Source organism: Sphaerodactylus townsendi, linkage group LG01, assembly GCF_021028975.2.
Source record: "Sphaerodactylus townsendi isolate TG3544 linkage group LG01, MPM_Stown_v2.3, whole genome shotgun sequence".
In the NCBI taxonomy this organism is placed as follows: Eukaryota; Metazoa; Chordata; class Lepidosauria; order Squamata; family Sphaerodactylidae; genus Sphaerodactylus; species Sphaerodactylus townsendi.
In genome coordinates, this window is record NC_059425.1 from 70,635,344 (window position 1) to 70,654,972 (window position 19,629).

The window sequence follows — 19,629 nt, forward strand, 5'->3', positions numbered from 1 at the left end:
CCTCCTCCTCCCTCCACTAGGGTGGGTGGGCCATGTCCAGATGCCAGGCCCCCTTCCTCCCCTCCCTTGCTAGACTTTGTCTCTTTCTGTTTTGAAGCCCTTTTCTATTTTCTAGTCACTGCGATCCATTTATTTATTTAACATACATAAAATATGTCACACCTGTCTGTTTCAAGAATGATTCATTCTTCTATATTCCTTTTTAATGATATGTCAGTCTGGGATGTTTCAAACAAAGCTGAGTAAAGATCAGTAAAATCTGAATTAAAGGTTTTTTTTATTTCAAGTAGTTGGAACAACTGCATAAGTGAATTATTGTTTCAGAGGAGATTCTGACAACTGCTTTCTATTCCTGTTTCTTTGAACCCTACATGGAGCTCTGTGTGAGGGTATGGTATGAGAAAAAATGTTCAGGGTGGTGGTGGTGGCAGAATTATGGTTACATTAGTTTTCCATTATCACATCTCACTATCAGTTTACATTTTCATTGGCCATGCTGAATTTTCCTCATGTGGAAATAAATGACTATCTGAACTACAAGTGAATTAAACTATATATGATAAGGAAACTGGACCAAATCTTGCTCATATATTTCATATACTACTAATAAAACATATATTTTGCCATAAGAAATAATGAAACTTTTGAAAAATCTAGTCTTAAATTGGATTTATTATGCAAAGAATCAAAAGGTAGCAATATCTAATGATTCTGACTGAAGACTTATCAAGCAATTAAAATTATCTATGTATGGAATGTAGATATGTATTAATGTTTTTGCATTCATGTAATTAAAGGTTGTATCTAACCTAGAGTTCACTATTCAGTTAAAATCTTTTCCCATTATAATGTTTCTATTTGCAAATTTTTCAGTATCTTATATTAAGGCTCTATCAGACTGTGTTTAATAAGATCTATATACATTTATAAATGAGTAATGTTCATTTAAAATGTGTGTTCTTAGCATTAGATACTTGCCCTTCCTATTACATAATATGTGTTCACATGAATAATGGAAGACAAGATGGTTTTTCTATTATTTTGTATTGTCATTTTTTTCTGTTACACAATAGCTCATGAACAGTAATTCCCATGTTTTGAATTGTAATAATAACTCCTCATTTCTTAGCTGGGTCAGAACCTTTGTATGCTCCAAAAAACCATTCTTCTGTTGTTTATATGAATCTTCTGTAAAAAGATAACATCAGCTTTTGCTTATTGAAGTAATATTTAATACCTTCATCTTTGGCTATAAGAGTTCAGACCTTTCATGTTCGACATCAACAATTTAAAACCACCCATGTTGTACACAAAAGAGAAAGGATAGTAGACCTTGTTTATTTTCAACTAAATATTAATGCCCAGGCTGTTGTGGCTTCCAAAGAGCCAGCTAACTGCTTAGCTTCCCTTGTTCTGACAATTGTCCATTGATTCTTGACTAGCAGCAAAGCCCATTGTGGGGGAGATGCAATGGGCCCTAGAAAAGGGTCAAAGAAAAAGCATCTTCCCTGCAATGGACTTTAGTAGGGCTTCAGTATTCCTGCTGACCTTCCCCACTCCCAGTATGAGACTTACCCATTTCTGGGTCTGTGGCTCATAGGTGGGATAGACTGGAAAGGTGTGGCTTGGGGTGGGGGAGGGTGGCAATGTGAGAGTTGGGATGGTGGTTTGGGGTAAGAGGGAATGGATTGACTTTGGTTGGGGGAGGTTGGAAAAATAAGGGTTCTGATGGGGGGTGGCAAGGTGAGGGTGGGGGAAAGGTTGAATGGGAAGGCTTGGAGTGGTGAGAGGGTTGAAAGGTGTGGGTAGGGGTGGTGGGAAGGTGGGAAAGTGAAGGTTGGGATGCAGGGAGGGGTGGAATTTGTGGGTAGGGATGGGAGAGGATGGCATGGTGAGGGTTGGGATGAGGGAGGGTGAGAAGGTGTGAGGTAGGGTGGGTGAGGGTTGAAAGGTGTAAGTAGGGGTGCGGGAGGTTTGGAATGTGTGGGTAAGGGTGGTGGGAAGGTGAGGCTTTGGGTGCAGAAGGGTTGAAAGGTGTGGGTAGGGGTACAGGAGGATTGGAATGTGTGGGTAGAGGTGGTGTGAGGGTGGCAAGGTATGGGGGCAAAAGGCCCAGTGTTGCTCTGGAGAGTGGGGAGGGCACAGGGAAGGAAAGTGAGGCCTCCAAAAGGCCCAGCTTTGCTCTGGAGGGCATGGGAGGGGGGAAAGGATCTTGCTGGACCCACAGAGGGCCCAGTTGGGGGGGGGGTTCAAGGGGTAGGTGGGGAAGGCTTTCATAAGGCCACGGAGCAACTGCTCCGCAGCCTGGCAATAGCCAATGGAAGTGCAGGATGCACAGGGCTTGTGTCCCTGTGCGTCCTGTACGCTAATTGGTTAAGTGTTCGTCATCATTTCATTTGAACCCTTTAGCCAATTATGTATTGTTAGATGTACACATTTAATTTAAAAGAAGTTTCCATTTACAGCCAATAGTTTGTGATTTGGATGTAACCACAAACTACAGTTTCTCATAAGAAGGGAAATTATTAGTTTCTGAACTCTGTAAGAGAGCACTGATTGGATGAACTTGAGGATCTCCCTGGGCCTTTTCCTGCAATAATGAATCTTGGTTTGCTTTTCTTTGTGATCCATGTCACTGAGTTGCCTTGGGTACCCTCTCAGCCTCAGTTTATTAGAATAAAGTAGGTGTAATAATTTGCCCAATAATGTTCAGAGAATTTGTAAGAATAAATAAGCAAATGACTTTACATTGTCAAACGAAGTATTTAATTTGTGTTCAGGCTAATATGTTTCGATTCATCTTGTCTACATGGTCAACAGATATCTCTTCCTTGTCCCTTGTTACTATTCAACGTGGATGCTATTAAGTGAGCTACAGCTATCTCTTATGAAATTCTTTCCCTCACAGACGCCAATGAATCAAGCCTCCACTCGTTCACACTGCATTTTTACGATTCATATCTCAAGCAAAGAACCAGGATCAGCAACCATTCGACGTTCCAAACTGCATTTAGTTGATCTGGCTGGTTCAGAGCGTGTTGCAAAGTCTGGAGTTGGAGGTCAGCTGCTGACAGAGGCCAAATATATCAATCTGTCATTACATTACTTGGAACAGGTAAAGTTGATATGAAGTTTAGTTCTTCATTTCATTACTACTGTGGAAAAATGGTTTGCTTTTAGCATGTTTTAGTTACACTGCATTTTCCATTGTGGCTATTCAATAAACATTCAGAAAAACATATATATCAGTTTACCATTTTAATACAATGACCCCATATCCTATGAGATTGTATTTTCACATTTTAAGTGTAGGCTTAATCCTGTTTTCTCCAAATCCTTAAATCTTGCCAATTCAGTTTACCAGTTTTGAAAATTTCAACACGTGATATGTTTAGTTCTAATATTTCTCCATCATGCTTAATAAATCCTCTCCACTCCTTTCCACAAAACTCAGATCGCTGCATAGTGAAACGTACTTGAGGTATTTCAAAAGTAGTCTAGTAACCTGTTGAATATATTATTACTGTACTATATTCATCGTGTCTGTATTAATAGCTTAAAGAACTCTCCATGTTTCATGTGTTTTCTATCAGAAAAGAAAATATCATACCTGCTAGAAACAGATTTTTCCATCCTAAAGTTTCAGTGTAGAGCATAGTTTTTATAGCCTAGTAAGCAATAAAAGTAATGTCAGTTTTTTGTTGATTTTGGAGTCCTGCTCATGAACATACAGCTTTCTCCAAAAGTATCTTTAGAACAGTTATAAGCTTCAATAAGTGGGTACATAGCCTGTGAGGCAAACATTCAAGGAAAAACTGGAAATCTGTGTGGTTTCTGGGCTGTATGGACGTGTTCTAGCAGCATTCTCTCCTGACGTTTCACCTGCATCTGTGGCTGGCATCTTCAGAGGATCTGATGTAGGAAAGGAAAGCAAGTGGAGTATATATACTGTGAGGTCAATGGGTGAGGCCATCTGTATAGAAGTTGCTAGAACACGGCCATACAGCCCGGAAACCACACAGCACTCCAGTGATTCTGGCTGTTACACCTATTAGTTGTTTAAACCCGTCTTTCAACATAAAATCCCCTTTCAAGGTGATGGCAGCCTTTACATTGCTTCAGTCAAGGGCCTCCATGGGAGGCAGATGCTGGAGCCCTTCCTCTTTGCCTGCTGCCTTCAACTTTTCCTAGCATTGCTGTCTTATTCCTAGCATTCTTCCTAGCATTTTATTGTTATTTCTGTATTATGTCCTGAGGAGTCTTTTTATGTTGAAAGACGGGTTTAAACAACTAATAGGTGTAACTAACAGTGCAAATCTAGGCAGAGTTGCATCCTTCTAAGACAGGGGTCTCCAGATGTTCATGGACTACAAATCCCATCAGTCCATGCCAGCATGGCCAATTGGAGAGCCGCAGGTTGCAGACCCCTGTTCTAAGACCACTGAAGGCACTTGGTTTAGAAAGGTGTAATTCTCCTTAGGACTGCACAGTTAAGGTGATGATTTGCTTATACTGCATTGGTAGAAATGCTGGTACATACTAAATTAAATACTTAAGTTTAGCAGATTATCTCATTTTGGTACCAAAATGAATTAGATTTACTAATATATAGTGCTATTACATTAATGAAACTGCTCAGCTGTAAAATGAAATTAGCAAGATGCCAAGAATACAATAATACAAAGTTTTGAAAAAAGTTTTCCATCTGTGTTCTTGTTGCAGGTAATTATTGCCCTGTCAGAGAAACACCGGTCACATATCCCCTATAGAAACTCTATGATGACCTCAGTGCTAAGAGACAGCTTAGGAGGAAACTGCATGACTACAATGATTGCAACAGTATCAATTGAAAAAAGGAACATAGATGTATGTCAATCCCTTTTTTAATGTAATGTGCTATAAATATGATTATTTTAAAATATATCCATTTCATTTTGTTTTACAAAATTAATGCAGTATCTTAACTGAAATAATGGCTTGTGACTTGATAGTTTCTATACATAATTTTATAAATTAGGTAATTGTTTGTCAGGACTCGGGTACTGCTTATCAGCTTTCTCATTTGTCAGTTTCAGGCCAGCTTTCCACAATTTTTTTGTATTGATTACCAGGAAAAAGGTAGTTGTCTTGTGAATAAAGGGCAAGTAATTAAATTTAGAAGTTATGCAGTAATCTTATAACAGCTGTAGGAGGTTGGGCAGTTTTATTATCCTTATGCTTCATATATTTGATTAATGTTATGCAGTAAGTTAATTGTTGAGGTGTAATTCTTTTTTCACAGCTCCAGTATTACATAGCTATACTACATCAACTCACAAAACGAAAAAAAGGCTTTTATGCAGCTACATTCCAGTTAATTTTGTAAACATTTGAAAACAGAAACATTATGCACCATTAAAATGGCAAAATAATCAATTCCCAGGAGAGCTGTTTTAGTTTACGAATCAGAGCTCACTTACACAGTTGGTTGTTAATAAGAATTTGTTTGGTTTATTTTAGGAATCTATATCAACTTGTAGATTTGCACAGCGTGTTGCCCTTATCAAGAATGAAGCAGTTCTTAATGAAGAAATTGATCCCAGACTGGTAAAGCCTGTTCTTGATTGTTTAAACAGGATAGTCATAATTAATTATAACGCTTTTATTTGATAAGGAAAGCTGCAGTTTTTGTTGTTGTCATGTAAAGACATGTTATCTCTCACCTCATTTTCTTATTTCTTTTCACCTAACTTTATAGCATTGTTGTTGCTGCTGCAGCAGCTACAATTGCATGGCCGTAACAGGTGCTTCCACACCGCAGGTTTCTCTTATAGTTTAAATAATAGATTGAGTATTTATGTTTATTTATGTCATTGATATATATGTGTGCAGGTGTCTGTGTGGGTATACATAATACCTATAGAGATATACCGATAAATGTATCAGGTTCCCTAAATTCTCAGCTTTCAGGGTTTTTTTTTTAAAAGTAAGCAGTCTTATTTCCTTGCAGAGAAATAATGAAAGGGTCATTGTGAAAGCCACTGTAAACCCTCAAAAATAAAGCTAAAGCTTAGAAATCAGGGAACCTGATACACATATTGGTGTAACAATACAAGAATACAATGCTATTCAATAGCCAATTTTTTAAAAGCCAGTTTTTAAATTTCTCTGTGAATAATCAGTACACAGCAGGAGAAAATAAGAATAAAGAATGTAAAGAATTGTCATTACTTTTGTCTTTATGTTCAGCTGCTTTACCCATAATCAGTAGTGATTCCAGGCCTTTGCTATTTTCTGCCAGTGATTAACAAATAGTTAATGTTCCTTTCACCAAATTTTCATTCCACTTTCATCTATGTGTTCTGCACCTCGACTGAACAGATAGGGTGCATCCTTGTCTGACAAGTATATCTGTTCTTTGCAAATTGGAAACCATCCCATTTCTTTATAGTCTGACCTATGAGTAGCCTATTGTCCAAAGTATAGGTTGCACATCAAAACAATCAGATGCTGTGACACCCCATTTCTTTTAAAACCAACTGTAGTTTTTCATGATTTACACAATCAAAAGTTTGGATATAATCTATGAAACCCAATATATGTTATTCAGGCATATCCACTACACTATAAATGTATAGTAAGGATGCCATCTTAAGGAAAGTTTGATTCCAAATTCCACTGATTCATAATGATAGCTATTTAATCAGCTTGCTTTCAATTTAAAAATACATCTTCTGAGACAGGCATCATCTAGGAAGCATCACCAGCATCTTCCTGGAAAACCCGCATAAACCTAGTTTAGTGGCTTTGCATACTCATCATGGTTATGTTAATATTGCTTTCTAAAGTTTGACTAAGTAAAGCTACAATTCTTTGTAGACATAACTTTGCAGAAATGTCTAGAGGGTTAAATGTGTTTGTCATTAAAAATGACTAATGTTTATAGAGATAGCTATTTTCTCAATGGCTGTTTCTGCACAGCGGTAGGAAATGGCTCTCCACCAGCATAATTCATGCCGGTGGAGCTTCGGGACCACTCCCCCGGTAACAGGGTGGCCCTGAAGCTGTTGCAACCCGCAGAGACGGGTCCACACAGAGCCGCCCACAGGTCGTCCCGTTTACTTACCTCTCCTCCCTGTGCTTCTCTGGACAGCTGGAGGGGCACGCCCATGCTGCCCTCTGACTTCCGGGAGTCAGAGGGCAGCATGGGCATGTCCCTCCAGCCATCCAGAGCTGTGCAGAGAGGAGAGATAAATAAACGGGAACCTGGAGGGGCCAAAAGCGGTGCCCTTGTACTGGTGCACTTTGCACCGGGCTGTCGGGAAGATGCCGTTTTTGAAAAACCTATCTCAGGGAAAAACCTCACGCAGGTTGTGGGGGGGAGCATATGCAAACAGTTGCGTGAACGGTGTTTTTACTATCTCAAGGGCGCTGTTTTCTGCCCGTGCGGAAACAGCCAATGTTTGCTTCTGTTGGGAAAATTTAGTACTATTTAAATTTCTGTTCTGCATTAGTACGTGAAAGATGGACATTTGTTTACACATGATATATATTGTATGATCCAATGTCTTCATAGGTGGGTGCTGTTACTCTATAACTCCACACAGGTATATCATTAGGAAAGCCCACAGAGGACTTTCAAAGGAAATAAAGGGAATGTGATGAACCTGATAAGACTTTTCCTTATCAAGCTTCTTAAAGGAACTTGAACAGTTAGTACAGCTTCTGTACTTTTGCCATTCCTGTCCCAACCTTTTTTCACACACATATCCCCTGGTAGCCCATTTCCCTTAAATTGTACCCTCATATGAGCAGAATGCTTGCAATTTATACAGTTGCTGTTATTTCAGATTTATATGTTATAGTTGCAAATAAATGGCCTAATAATGGGATTATAAGCAATGGAATAATAAGATGAACAGACAATGCATATTTATTTACACTCAAAATCAAAAAATAAAATGAGCTCAGTACTTAGTTAACATAAACACTACATTTCATATACATTACTTTTTTACACTGTTAATTCTTGAAACCTATGAAAGGAAATGTGGGATGATGGATGAGGGCATTGCATTATAAATGACTTAGCCCAGGACTTGGATAGAAGGTGCCTCCACCCCGGACTCATGGCACCCATGGCAACCTCTCAAGCTGCACCCCCAACCTCTTGCAATCTGGATTTTATGCCACCATTGATACACCCTAAGCTCACATTATTCTTATTTGTTGCTGCATCAAACTGAATGCTTATATTTAACTTACTTCTACACATACCCCAAGATCTAGTTCACACACACTGCTACTCAGTTATCTCCCATCCAAGAGAAAGGGGGGAAAGGAGAGAAAGGGAGAGAACTGGGAGAAAGAGAGAGAAAGGGGAAGAGAGAAGGGGGAAAAGGGAAGAGAAAGTGGGAGAGAGACAGAGAGGAATAGAGAAAATTGGGGAGCGGGAGAGAAATGGGGGAAGGCAGAGAAAGGGAGAGAAAGAGAAATGCGGGAGAAACAGAGAGAAAGGGGGAGGGGAAACGGGGATGGGGAGAGAAAGGTGGGAAGGAGGAGAAATTGGGGAGATAGAAATGGGGAAAAGGGAGAGAAAAAGAGAGGGAGGAAAGGGAAAGTAAGGGGGAAAGAGGGAGCTTTCCTCCTCACCCCCCCCCCCGCAGCTGCAAAAAAGAGAACCTGTGGTTTAAATTAAACTTAACTTACTTCCAGGAGCTCTTTCCCTGACCTTTAGTCTCTTCCCGGCTGCTGCCTAGAAGTAAGCTAATCTTAATTTTAAAGCAACTACAGGCTTTTTTCTGTTGGCAGCAGCCAAGGAGGGGGAATGTGGGCACATGTGCACACCTTTTCCCACCATTGAAGAATTTTTTTCCATATACCTTTCAGTGCTCTGCCACATACCACTGGGGTGTAATCAGTGGTGGGAGTCAAATAATTTAACAACCAATTCCGGTGGTGGGATTCAAATAATTTAACAACTGGTTGTTTACAAGCACCATTTTAACAACCGGTTCTGCCGAAGTTGTGCAAACCTGCTTAATCCCACCATTGGGTGTACTCTAGGTTGGGAACCATTGGCCTAGTTGGAATAACTGATGGGAAGCTTCACACCAACCACCCTTTTCTTTCCAGCATTTCAAGAGGAAGGTCAATCATTTATGCATTCCCAAAATCTCATCCAGAGTGGTGAACAGGGTCACATTTCTTCCTAGGCTGTGGGCATTTTCTAGCTCTGGGGTAAGATGGAAGAAATGCTGCTTAATAAAGTTGTGGGACAATAATATGGTAATTTAATTTTCTGCTTTGCTAGTTGGCTTTTACAATAACATTTTATATTGTTGTCCTTGAAGTCACAGAATTTAATTTGTTGTACTTGTCCATTTGCATAGAAGGAGGAAAATCTATTGATGGTATAACAAAGTGTAAATATAAGAAGCGCCACAACATCAGAGAGGTAGTGTAAAAATTCCAGGTCATAATTATACTTATTAATTAAGAAATAATACCTGTTTTATTTTTCAGATAATTGTACAGTTAAAGAAAGAAATCCAAGAGCTAAAAGATGAATTGGCCCTGGTGACAGGGGAACAAAGATCTGAGGAACTTACACAAGAAGAGCTATTTCAGTAATATTTAGTCTCTCTCTCTCTCTCTCTCTCTCTCTCTCTCTCTCTCTCTCTCTCTCTCTCTCTCTCTCTCTCTCTGAATTATTTTATAACTTAGCAGGATTCAATTCAGTTTCTAGAATGCCAAAATTAAACCAAAACACATCCCACTGATTTCAGTAAAACATGTAAAAGTAATTTGTTTCACATTGCAAAGTAAATGTTAACTTCCTCTGAGACAGCAGCAAAATTTAGTTAAAGCTTTGAGTGACTGCTTTCTATGTTGTGTGTGTGTGTGTGTGTGTGTGTGTGTGTGTGTGTGTGTGTGTGTGTGTGTGTAAAGTGGCATCAAGTCCGGAATATTTACTTAAAAATGTGCAGTTTTTTATAGTTCTACTTTTAAGGAGCAAAGGTAAAAATGTGACAGATGAGAATGCCTGTCATTTGTTGATTATGGGAAATCTATATATAAGAGGACGCTCGTCTGAGTGTTCCTTTTGCTCCTGCCTGTGTGGCCTGAGCATGTAATGCTTCAGGTAATACATTTACAATTCCAAGTAGTGACATATTCCAGATGTGGTGTGAAGCTAATAATGTGGCCAGTATGTTCATCTTCTAGAGATAAAGTGGTAGGAAGAGATGTAGAATGAATGCTTGGAATGTCAGTTGGAATCCGCATTGTATTGGTGATGGACAGGTGCAAGTTCCCTGAGGTTATCCAAGAAGGGTGCTAGGCCATGGTATTGACATTCAAGCCTATAGCCAGATTGGGGTGGGGCATTTCAGATACTGCCCAGACTAACATGGATGCCAATTTTAATTCAAGGACTTTTGATATCCAGGGTTAGTCTGATATATGCCACCCCCTCCCAAATCAAGTATGCATGGCAGCAAGAATGCCTTCCCTGGAAGCTCAGCCACTCAAATCTGGATAACAGTAGCACACCCTTGAGAAGGCACATCTACCAGCGAACCGGCTAAATCACCTGAACATTTTTTTCTTAAATGTTAGTTTAATCTTAGACCTCCAGAGTTTCTCTGTTACAACATTCCAGGCTCAGGGAACAGCAGTGGCGTAGGAGGTAAAGAGCTCGTGTATCTAATCTGGAGGAACCGGGTTTGATTCTCCGCTCTGCTGCCTGAGCTGTGGAGGCTTATCTGGGGAATTCTGATTAGCCTGTACACTCCCACACATGCCAGCTGGGTGACCTTGGGCTACTCACAGCTTCTTGGAGCTCTCTCAGCCCCACCTACCTCACAGGGTGTTTGTTGTGAGGGGGGAAGGGCAAGGAGATTGTAAGCCCCTTTGAGTCTCCTACAGGAGAGAAAGGGGGGATATAAATCCAAACTCTTCTTCTTCTTCTTCTTCTTCTTCTTCTTCTTCTTCTTCTTCTTCTTCTTCTTCTTCTTCTTCTTCTTCTTCTTCTTCTTCTTCTTCTTCTTCTTCTTCTTCTTCTTCTTCTTCTTCTTCATCATCCAGACATGGACCTAATATAAGTTTCATCAATGCAGCCCAAACCCCATTAGAAGTTGGGCATTCCCAGGTCTTAATCCAATCAAGCCTTTTTTCCATAGCATTGTCTGTTCTTGGGAACTGAACTGCTTTGTTCTTGAAAATAGCCCTTCTTAACATAGCCAGAGGGTCAACTTTTTCTGTAAACCTCCCAAACCAGGGCAATTTGTCCTTGGATCTCATTCCTTATGAGCAGTGCTGGTGCTGGCTCCCACTTCCTCCAGCATCTTCTAGATGGGTAAATCTTGCCCTTCCTTCAATGCCCTCTCTATTCCCTCTATCAATCATCTCTCTTTACATCCTAGACTCTGTGAAACTCTCTGTATGTGTGTGTTTGCAGTTTGAATGTATATTTTTATTATTTTTTTAATCCTTAGTAACATTGTAAACCTTCTCCTTAATTCTGTTTTTTATATGGATTTCTAAGGGGATCTGAACTCTTTATTCATAGGTGCAGATCTTATTTTCCAGCCTCTCATAATGCCGGTCTGTTCCCCACTAATTATGCAATCAAAACAGGAACAGACCTGACTAATTCAGGTAAAAACAGGAGGAAGCTATATTACTTGACAATTACTTGACAATTACTAGATTCTTGACAAATGTATTTTCTTTTATGTACACTGAGAGCATATGCACCGGAGACAAATTCCTTGTGTGTCCAATCACACTTGGCCAATAAAGATTCTATTCTTCTTCTATTCTTCTTAATTTTCTTCTTCCTGACCTGAAACATCAAGGTCAAGCCAGATTTCTATTGGGAAGTTTAATATTAGTTAAAGGGAAGATTTGTACTGCAGTATTTCAAAACTCCACAAGTTTTCAATTAATATTTTGTGTTGAGACATGCTACTGTACTGATTTCTTACATACCAAAGTGTGCTTGAAGTTATAACGTATGCTGTGTCCACATCTTTATTATTTTGCAACATCATTCTTCCTGATGAATATGCTTGCTAGTGCTTAGGAAATATAGGTTTGTAAAGAATGATTGTAAAGAATTATGTAAACAGCTCATTTAGAGACTGTGTGGCAGTTAGCTCTTGTAGTTGCATTCTCAGGAAATGGATAGGCTATTAGCTATAAGGGACCTAGTAAAGTGCATAACTGTGAATATAATAATTGTTTCATTGGCTCATTCCAGTGGCATACTTCAGCAAACTGGAACCCTGGGCAAAACCTGAGGCCACCCCCCCCCCCCCATGGGCGGCCACCCTCTCCCTCCGTGACCAAACAATTATTTTTTCCACCAGGTTGTTTCAAAGTCACCATCACATTATAGAACATGCCCCAACTCACAAATTTGAACTCAGCAATGGGCCATGCCACACAGCAGAAATATTTTTTGAAAACATTTTCAAAATGCTTTCAAAATGTGTTATTACTGCTATGAAAACATTTTGTGGTGTTGTATCTAGTCCCCCCAATTGGGGGAACCAGCATCACTTTCAGTGTTATTTAAACTGGGGACTCCAGATTCTCCTTTTAAGGTGGATTTAAAAGGAGAATCTGGGCTCCCTAGTTTAAACAAGTGATGCTGGGAATCCACTCCCAAACAAAGCATTATTTTCAATGGTGCTTTTAAACCTAGAGAGCCTAGATTCTTTAAATCCATCTTAAAGGGAGATTTGGGCCTCTAGTTTTGAAAGTGATGCTGTTTTGGATTACATCCCCACCCCGGTGTTCATATCATCTTCTCAATGTGTTTAAACTGGGGACCTTAGATCTCTCCCTTTAAATCCATTCTGAAGGTGGACTAATAACAATAACAACAGACAACAACAAATAAACCCCTTTATTAGGTACTTGAGAGAATAAAAGAAGGAAAGAAAACAAGCATTTTGGCAAGGAAGGGTGGATTTTTAAAGCGAAGACCGCAAGTGGGGAAATTGCCAGGTGCACACATGCTGTCAGTGGTGTAATTATTAAGATAGCAGCAACCAAAATTTCAGAGCTGGCTATCCCTCATGAGATCTCTATTGATAGCATTACCATTAGGTTTCTGCGGAAGTTTGGTATAGGGAGTTCAAAGTTATGGACCTCTCAAGTGGGTAGCCCCTATCTCCTATTAGCCCCATTGGAAACAATGGGGATAAAACTCCATTTGGGGAGTCCCATAACTTTGGACTCCCTAAAACCAAAACATCTCAAACCTGGGTGATATCATCAGGAGAGTCTCTTGAAAAATTCCTGAAATTTTGGTGCTGCTAGCCTAAAAACTGCGCCTTCTGCAGGCCAAAAATGGGAAAACACTGAAAATACAAAAAAAATCCCAACAAATGAACCTGTAGTTTTTATGCCTCCCACACAGCTTAAGAAAGGGGCTTCCTGTGGCAATGCCCACTTTGCCCAATGGGAGAAACACCTCTGGCTCATTCGGAGTTTGCCAGGGTGACTGGATGTTACCCAGCAGTTATCTAGAACAAGAAAGTGGCCTGTCAGTGGAAGCTGGGGGCTGTAAGCAAGACCTGAATCCATACAGGGTTTCTGGCTGTTTCCTGCTTTGTGCCTCACTTCCATTAATTATTGCTGCATGTTACAACTTTTTATTCCTCATTTGTATGCTCCTCTGAATAGCTATAATTTATTTATAATGTGTTTAATTTGTGTTTATCCATACAGGACACAGTAGATCTAACTAGTGACAAATAGAGCAACATTATTTTCGCCTGTGAGTTGCATACAATGATGTTATTCATGAAACCTCAAATGGCATTTGCTTAAGTTGCAAATACATTACATTTTTGTCTAGACTGAGGAGGTAAATTAAATTTAGACCTGAAGATATTTAGAACATGATCCAAGAGATCAGGGTCTCGTTAGGAACTGATATATGTAAACTGTCAACAGGTCCAGGAGCCAAGCTGAGTCTGTTGCTGGAAATTTAATGCTGTGGCAGGAAACAAAAACTGATGTGGAAAACTAGCAAGAATGAGGTAGAAGTTGAGATCAGGTAGTAACCAGGGATAAGCAGCCAGGAGAAATAGGAATAAATCTAGTAAATAAGAGGAGCTGAATCAGGAGAGTCTGGATCTCTGCACACATAAAAGTCACCTATTATTTTGTGTATGAAACCACTTTCTGTAGGTTGTTATTTTTAAAAACTTTATCTCATTTTTTAAACTTTATCTCAGTTTTCTGTCAACATTGGCTTCCAAGGAGGTTTTCTTGAATACAGAAGAGTTACTTGAATAACTTGAAAATCTTTGTAGATGTTCCTTGAAGAGTACATTCATAGTTGAGTTGCATCATGACAGAAGGGTGTCATATTGCTCCCTGCTGAATCTCTGGTGGCCTGTCAGTGGAAGCTGGAGGCTGTTGGCAAGACCGGAGTCCATACAGGGTTTCTGGCTGTTTCCTGCTTTCCTCTGATTGTCCCATTTATGATAATTACAAGCTAGCAGCAGGAGGCATGGCCTTCCTCTGCATTCAGACAGAGGTCATCAGATGAAGCTATCAGAGCTGTCTCTGTCCAATAGCAAATCCTGAAGCCAAAGTGAATTATCCAAGAAGACGTGAAGTTAGTCCTCTACTGATCTCTCAAAGGGCAGATGAGAGAATGGGTGATAGTTGGCCAAATCACTTTTCTGTAGGTGTGGTTTTTTAAACTAGTGAAAAAGTAGATTGTCTATGTATCTAAAAACCTACTGTGAGATGCCACTGTAGTAATTACATCTGGGAGAACAACAAATATTTTTGCAAATATCAGCAGATAAGCTACTGCATTACGATTAGTGTGGTATAATTAACTGAACTGGTGGAACATGTGTTCAGCTTTCTGTTCTGCTAATAAAGTTAACTGGCATCGGCTAGCAACTGCAACGTAGCCTACTCTACTTTTAAGGGTTGCTGTGAAGATTCTGAAGAAGGATAATTCCCATGGCAGTTTCCTTAGATCCTTGGATGAAAGGTGAGGCAGAAATTACAATTGATAGATACAGTAGATAAAAATGACATTTCCCTTGAAAAGACATTTTTATTCATAATTGGCTAAGGGTTCGAATGTCCAATGATGAACCCTTAGCCAATTACTGTGCAAGATGCACAGGAACCCAAGCCCTATACATCCTGCACTCCCACTGGCCATTGCCAGCCTGAAGAGCTGCTGCTCCACAGCCCAGCAAATGCCCCCCTGCCCCTTCCCACCCCCAAACAATGCCAGATTGCAGAGGGCCCAGCAAATGTCCTCTGCCCCACCATCTACATTCCACCCTTCCCCACCACTAGCCACCCCTTTCAACCCTCCCCCACCCCCAAACTCACCTTGCTACTCTCTCCCCACCTTTTAACCCTTCCCCATCTCAACACTCATCTTGCCGGTGTCATGAGTCAGCCCCTGGGTACTTACCAGGACTCGGAGGGCTCTGATGCAGGACCTGACAACACGATGAAGCCAGAGCTGGCTGCTCATGAGGAAAAGCAGGCAGCAGAGCCATTTCCCAGCCTTTCCTTGCCTGATGCTATGCATGTGGAAGATCCTGCAAATCTCCCTAAGGAACCCAGTAATGAGCCTGCTGCTGCAGGACAAAAGAAGTGCTCGTCTTGCAGCAAGATATGGGAAGACAGAAGTGTCTGCATCTGATGAGGATTAACTCTTTGCAGAATCCCAGCCCCATGAGCAAAACTCTGTATTGAGCAAGGCCTTGCCTTGAGCTTGGTTCTGCCTGGGTGCAACAAGTATGTAACCTGTCAACTCTGCATGTCTGGCCTACCGCTGATTCCAAGCCAGTTTATCGGATCTCTTGTACCACGACTTGTGGACTGTCTCTTGACTACGCTTTTACCTGCCGCCTGCCCTGACCCATTGGACTGTTCTCTGACTACACTGTTGCCTGCTGCCTGTTTGGCCCTGTGAGACTGGACATGACCCCACCCTGGCTGCCGGCAGCACAGCCACCCTCTCCCACCCCTAGCTACACCTTTCAACCCTCCCCCACCCCAACACTCAACTTGCCACCCTTCCCCCACACCTAGCCACCCTTTCTACCCTCCTCCCACATCAATCCTCACCTTGCCACCCTCCCCCTTCCTAGCCACACCTTTCAACCTTTCCCCACCCCAACACTCACCTTGCCGCCCTCCCCCATGCCGTCCACTCCTCTGCACCTTCCCCCTATCCTCACCTTCCCACATACCTCAAGCCACATCTCTCCCACCCCTGAACCACAGAACCAAACCCAGGTAAGTGGTGCTCCATGATGAAGGGTGGGGTGAGGGCTGCTGCAGCCCCAGTAAAGCCCATTGCGAGGGGAGATGCTTCCTCTTCGACCCTTTGCTAGGGCCCATTGCAGTTTTCCCGCAATGGGCTTTTCTGCTAGTATACATATAATCAGACAGATCAGTTTGAAAGAAAATTCAAATTCTCCTATGTCAGAACTCTAAACATTTATATCAAAGAAAGCTTCTTGTAAATTGGTACAATACAGTTAACGTGTAACATAGAGTGAAAGACACAAGCTAAGTATAACATAGAAGAGGCCATATGGTACAGAGTAGTAAGTTGCAGTACCCTAGTCAAAGCTCTGCTCATAACCTGAGTTCAGTGCTGACAGAAGTCAGTTCAGGTAGCTGGCTCAAAGTTGTCTCAACCTTCCATCCTTCCAAGGAGTACCCAGCTTGCTGTGGTAAAGTGTAGATGACTGCAGAAGGCATTGACAAATCACCCCATAATTATAGTAAACTTCAGGATGTGGTGTCATCTCATGGGTCAGTAATGATCTGGTGCTGACGCCTATACTTTTATTTGCATATTGCTAGAAGGTGTAAATTTCTTAAAGAAATGTGTGCACGGAGCAGTGGGTCAGAGTAATGATGGGCAATCCCTCCCTCCTTTGTCTAATTTTTGAAATGGAATAGATTATCTAGACATTGGCTCAACAAGCCTTTATCGTTTATATTGCTTTTCATAGCAAAATGAAAACCAAATGTTTTGATTATTTTTGGAAAAGGAATTTACATATACCAAACAAATAAGAAATCCTGTAAACAAAATTGCTCACAACTGCTTTGGAAAATAGATTTGATTTCAACTTTGGTTGTCCTATGTGCATCCCATTTCTAACCATGTGTAACTGGAAAAAAGTTATACTGAGTGGGGTTTACTCTCCAGTATGTTTGTTTAGGATTGCATCCTTCAGATATGCATTGTATATTTTCTACTTTTATTCTCTATAAAATATTACAACACTTTGCTCTCATTTTGTTTAAAATAACGGGTTTCACTTGTAAAGTCAGTGATCACAGAAGTTCTTCTTAACGCTATTTCCAGATTTTGAATTACTGTCTTTGAATGAGGAGATCAGCCTTTCTTAATGTGAAGTTGAGCTTTAAATGTTTGTTTTAAACTAACATTCTTTGTTTAGTAAAAGATGCTGGCATCCTTGCATATTTGAGAAAATGTAGATGAGATGGCAAGATCTAGGCAGAATAGTACTATATACTTAGAGGCTTCTGTATTATAGGTTTTTTTTAATGCAGGATTGAAATTGAATCCTTTTCCTTTTATATTTTATGAGAAACATGCCAGAAGTAAAAGGGAGAGGCCTTTTTGTTTGGACAATGTTGGTATAAGTTCTTCCGCCAGATGAGCTCACTCGGAACTTGAGTTTGCCCAGAAAGTCAGGATTTCAAATCAAAACTGCCGTGTCCCGTAGCACCCACGCTTCTGGAAGCCATGCCAGTTGGAACTCTTTAAGACACAGACTGGAAGTGCTGGCTTAGCAGTTTAGTTTATTAATATCTTTACCTTACTACTTTTATATTGTCAAATAGGGGAGAAATAGTCCTCTGAATCCCAGCAAGTAGGTAAGATGTAAGTGAAAAAATAATCAGGAAGGTACATCATCAGGAGGGCTGAAAGATCTACCGTGTGTAGATCTGACCCAAATGAAGCCTTCAGTATTCTGGAGTCTGGAGGTTGTAGCAGTTTTGTTGCTTTATTAATCTTCCTTTTTGGGAAAATGTTATATTTCTGAAGATATTTCAATATATGACTTTGGTCCATCACTTGTAAATAAAGTCTCCCTAAACAGTTCTAATTAGAATTGCAAAAAGTATGCTAAAATGTATTGTCGAAGACTTTCACGATGGGAATCACTGGGCATTGTGTGGTTTCCGGGCTGTATGGCCGTGTTCTAGTAGCATTTTCTCCTGTCGTTTTGCCTGCATCTGTGGCTGGCATCCTCAGAGGATCAGATGCTACTAGAACACAGCCATACAGCCCAGAACCCACACAACACCCCAGCATGCTAAAACTCCATAAAATTTGTTTCTAGGTTGCTACAGTCTATTTAATAAAACACAACCAAGTACTGAAAAGCGGTTAAAAAGTATTTGGTATAGCTAGTCTTTAATGTCATATAATAATTTCCTTGTATATTTGATTATTTTAATCATTTTTCCCTTGTATTTTTTATTATTTTAGTAATGTAAATGCAAGCTGCCTTATGCTCCATTGTACGGGAAGAAGGAGCCATATGTGATATAAATAAGTGCTTCATAAAGATCAGCTATCTTTTCATGCCTGGCAACAAATACAGATCACTCTGTCAATGGTTACAGTATAGCACAGTGTCAGAAGTTAGCTAATAACTTATGTGTTAAAGGTACCTTTGAAGAGCAGATGATTTGTGCTTTTCCATATTGATTATTTCAATATCTTACTTCTGGGCCAGCTCCTTGTATATTTCCATAGAATATGTGTTCAGATGACATTTTTTTTCTAGCTATGTTTTTTTCTTGGATGTTTTCGGGAAAAGGTTGAACATCTGTTAGTCATGGACTGAAAACAGAGAATTCAGCTTCATGGCTGAGATAGGATAACTTGTGTATATGACCTTCTGACCCCTGAAGCTTTATTATTTATTTCATTCATATGCCACCTTTCTCTCCAATGGGTCCCAAAGCAGCTTATATCGTTCTCCTGTGATTGTGTTATTACAATAAAATGCTACAATACAATTTAATTTTATCATTTTTTTCCACATCAGTTCAAAGTGGTTTATATCCAGGCATTTGTTTGAAAGTTATTAAAACCAATATGAGGAACAAGGGAATCTGCATCTTGTATTAATTACATTTTTGAAAAGCACATTTCAGTACTTGGGGCATTATACTATTATCTCATGTGACTGAAAAGAGCATGCATCAGTCTCTGTTTAAAAGCTATTTATAGTACATAATAGTTAGCATGTGTATAATTTTTAAAGGTCAGTGCCTGCTTACCATCCATAGGGATGTGATTTATTGTAACTCTGACTTAGATTATTTGTCTAAATTAATGATTCCCACACCTCCTCCTCAACAAGATATATCAATACATTTTTGTCTTTTGGACACATCTTATAGTCCCCTACCCTTTGTCATTAGTGGAATTCTAGTGATAACTCTTTGTGAGGGACAGGCTAGGTTCTGCCTCTCCCTAAGAGTGACCAATGAGAGCTGACGAAATGTTGATGAGAGAGAGTTAAAAACAGCAGTTTGGAGTTGGCAGCTGGGGATATGAGAGAGAAAAGAAGGATGCCTGACTGA

General features: G+C 40.2%; 1 protein-coding gene across 2 annotated transcripts in view; it reads left to right on the top strand.

Moving 5' to 3' along the window:
* KIF6 (kinesin family member 6) overlaps positions 1–19,629 on the top strand; it is a 182,656-nt gene that overhangs the window by 51,047 nt on the left and 111,980 nt on the right. For both annotated transcript variants that reach the window (XM_048517665.1, XM_048517750.1), the window contains 4 exons: positions 2,909–3,115; positions 4,723–4,866; positions 5,500–5,586; positions 9,505–9,608. In XM_048517665.1, the coding sequence (XP_048373622.1) occupies positions 2,909–3,115; positions 4,723–4,866; positions 5,500–5,586; positions 9,505–9,608 (542 nt within the window). The remainder of the gene's footprint in view (positions 1–2,908; positions 3,116–4,722; positions 4,867–5,499; positions 5,587–9,504; positions 9,609–19,629) is intronic.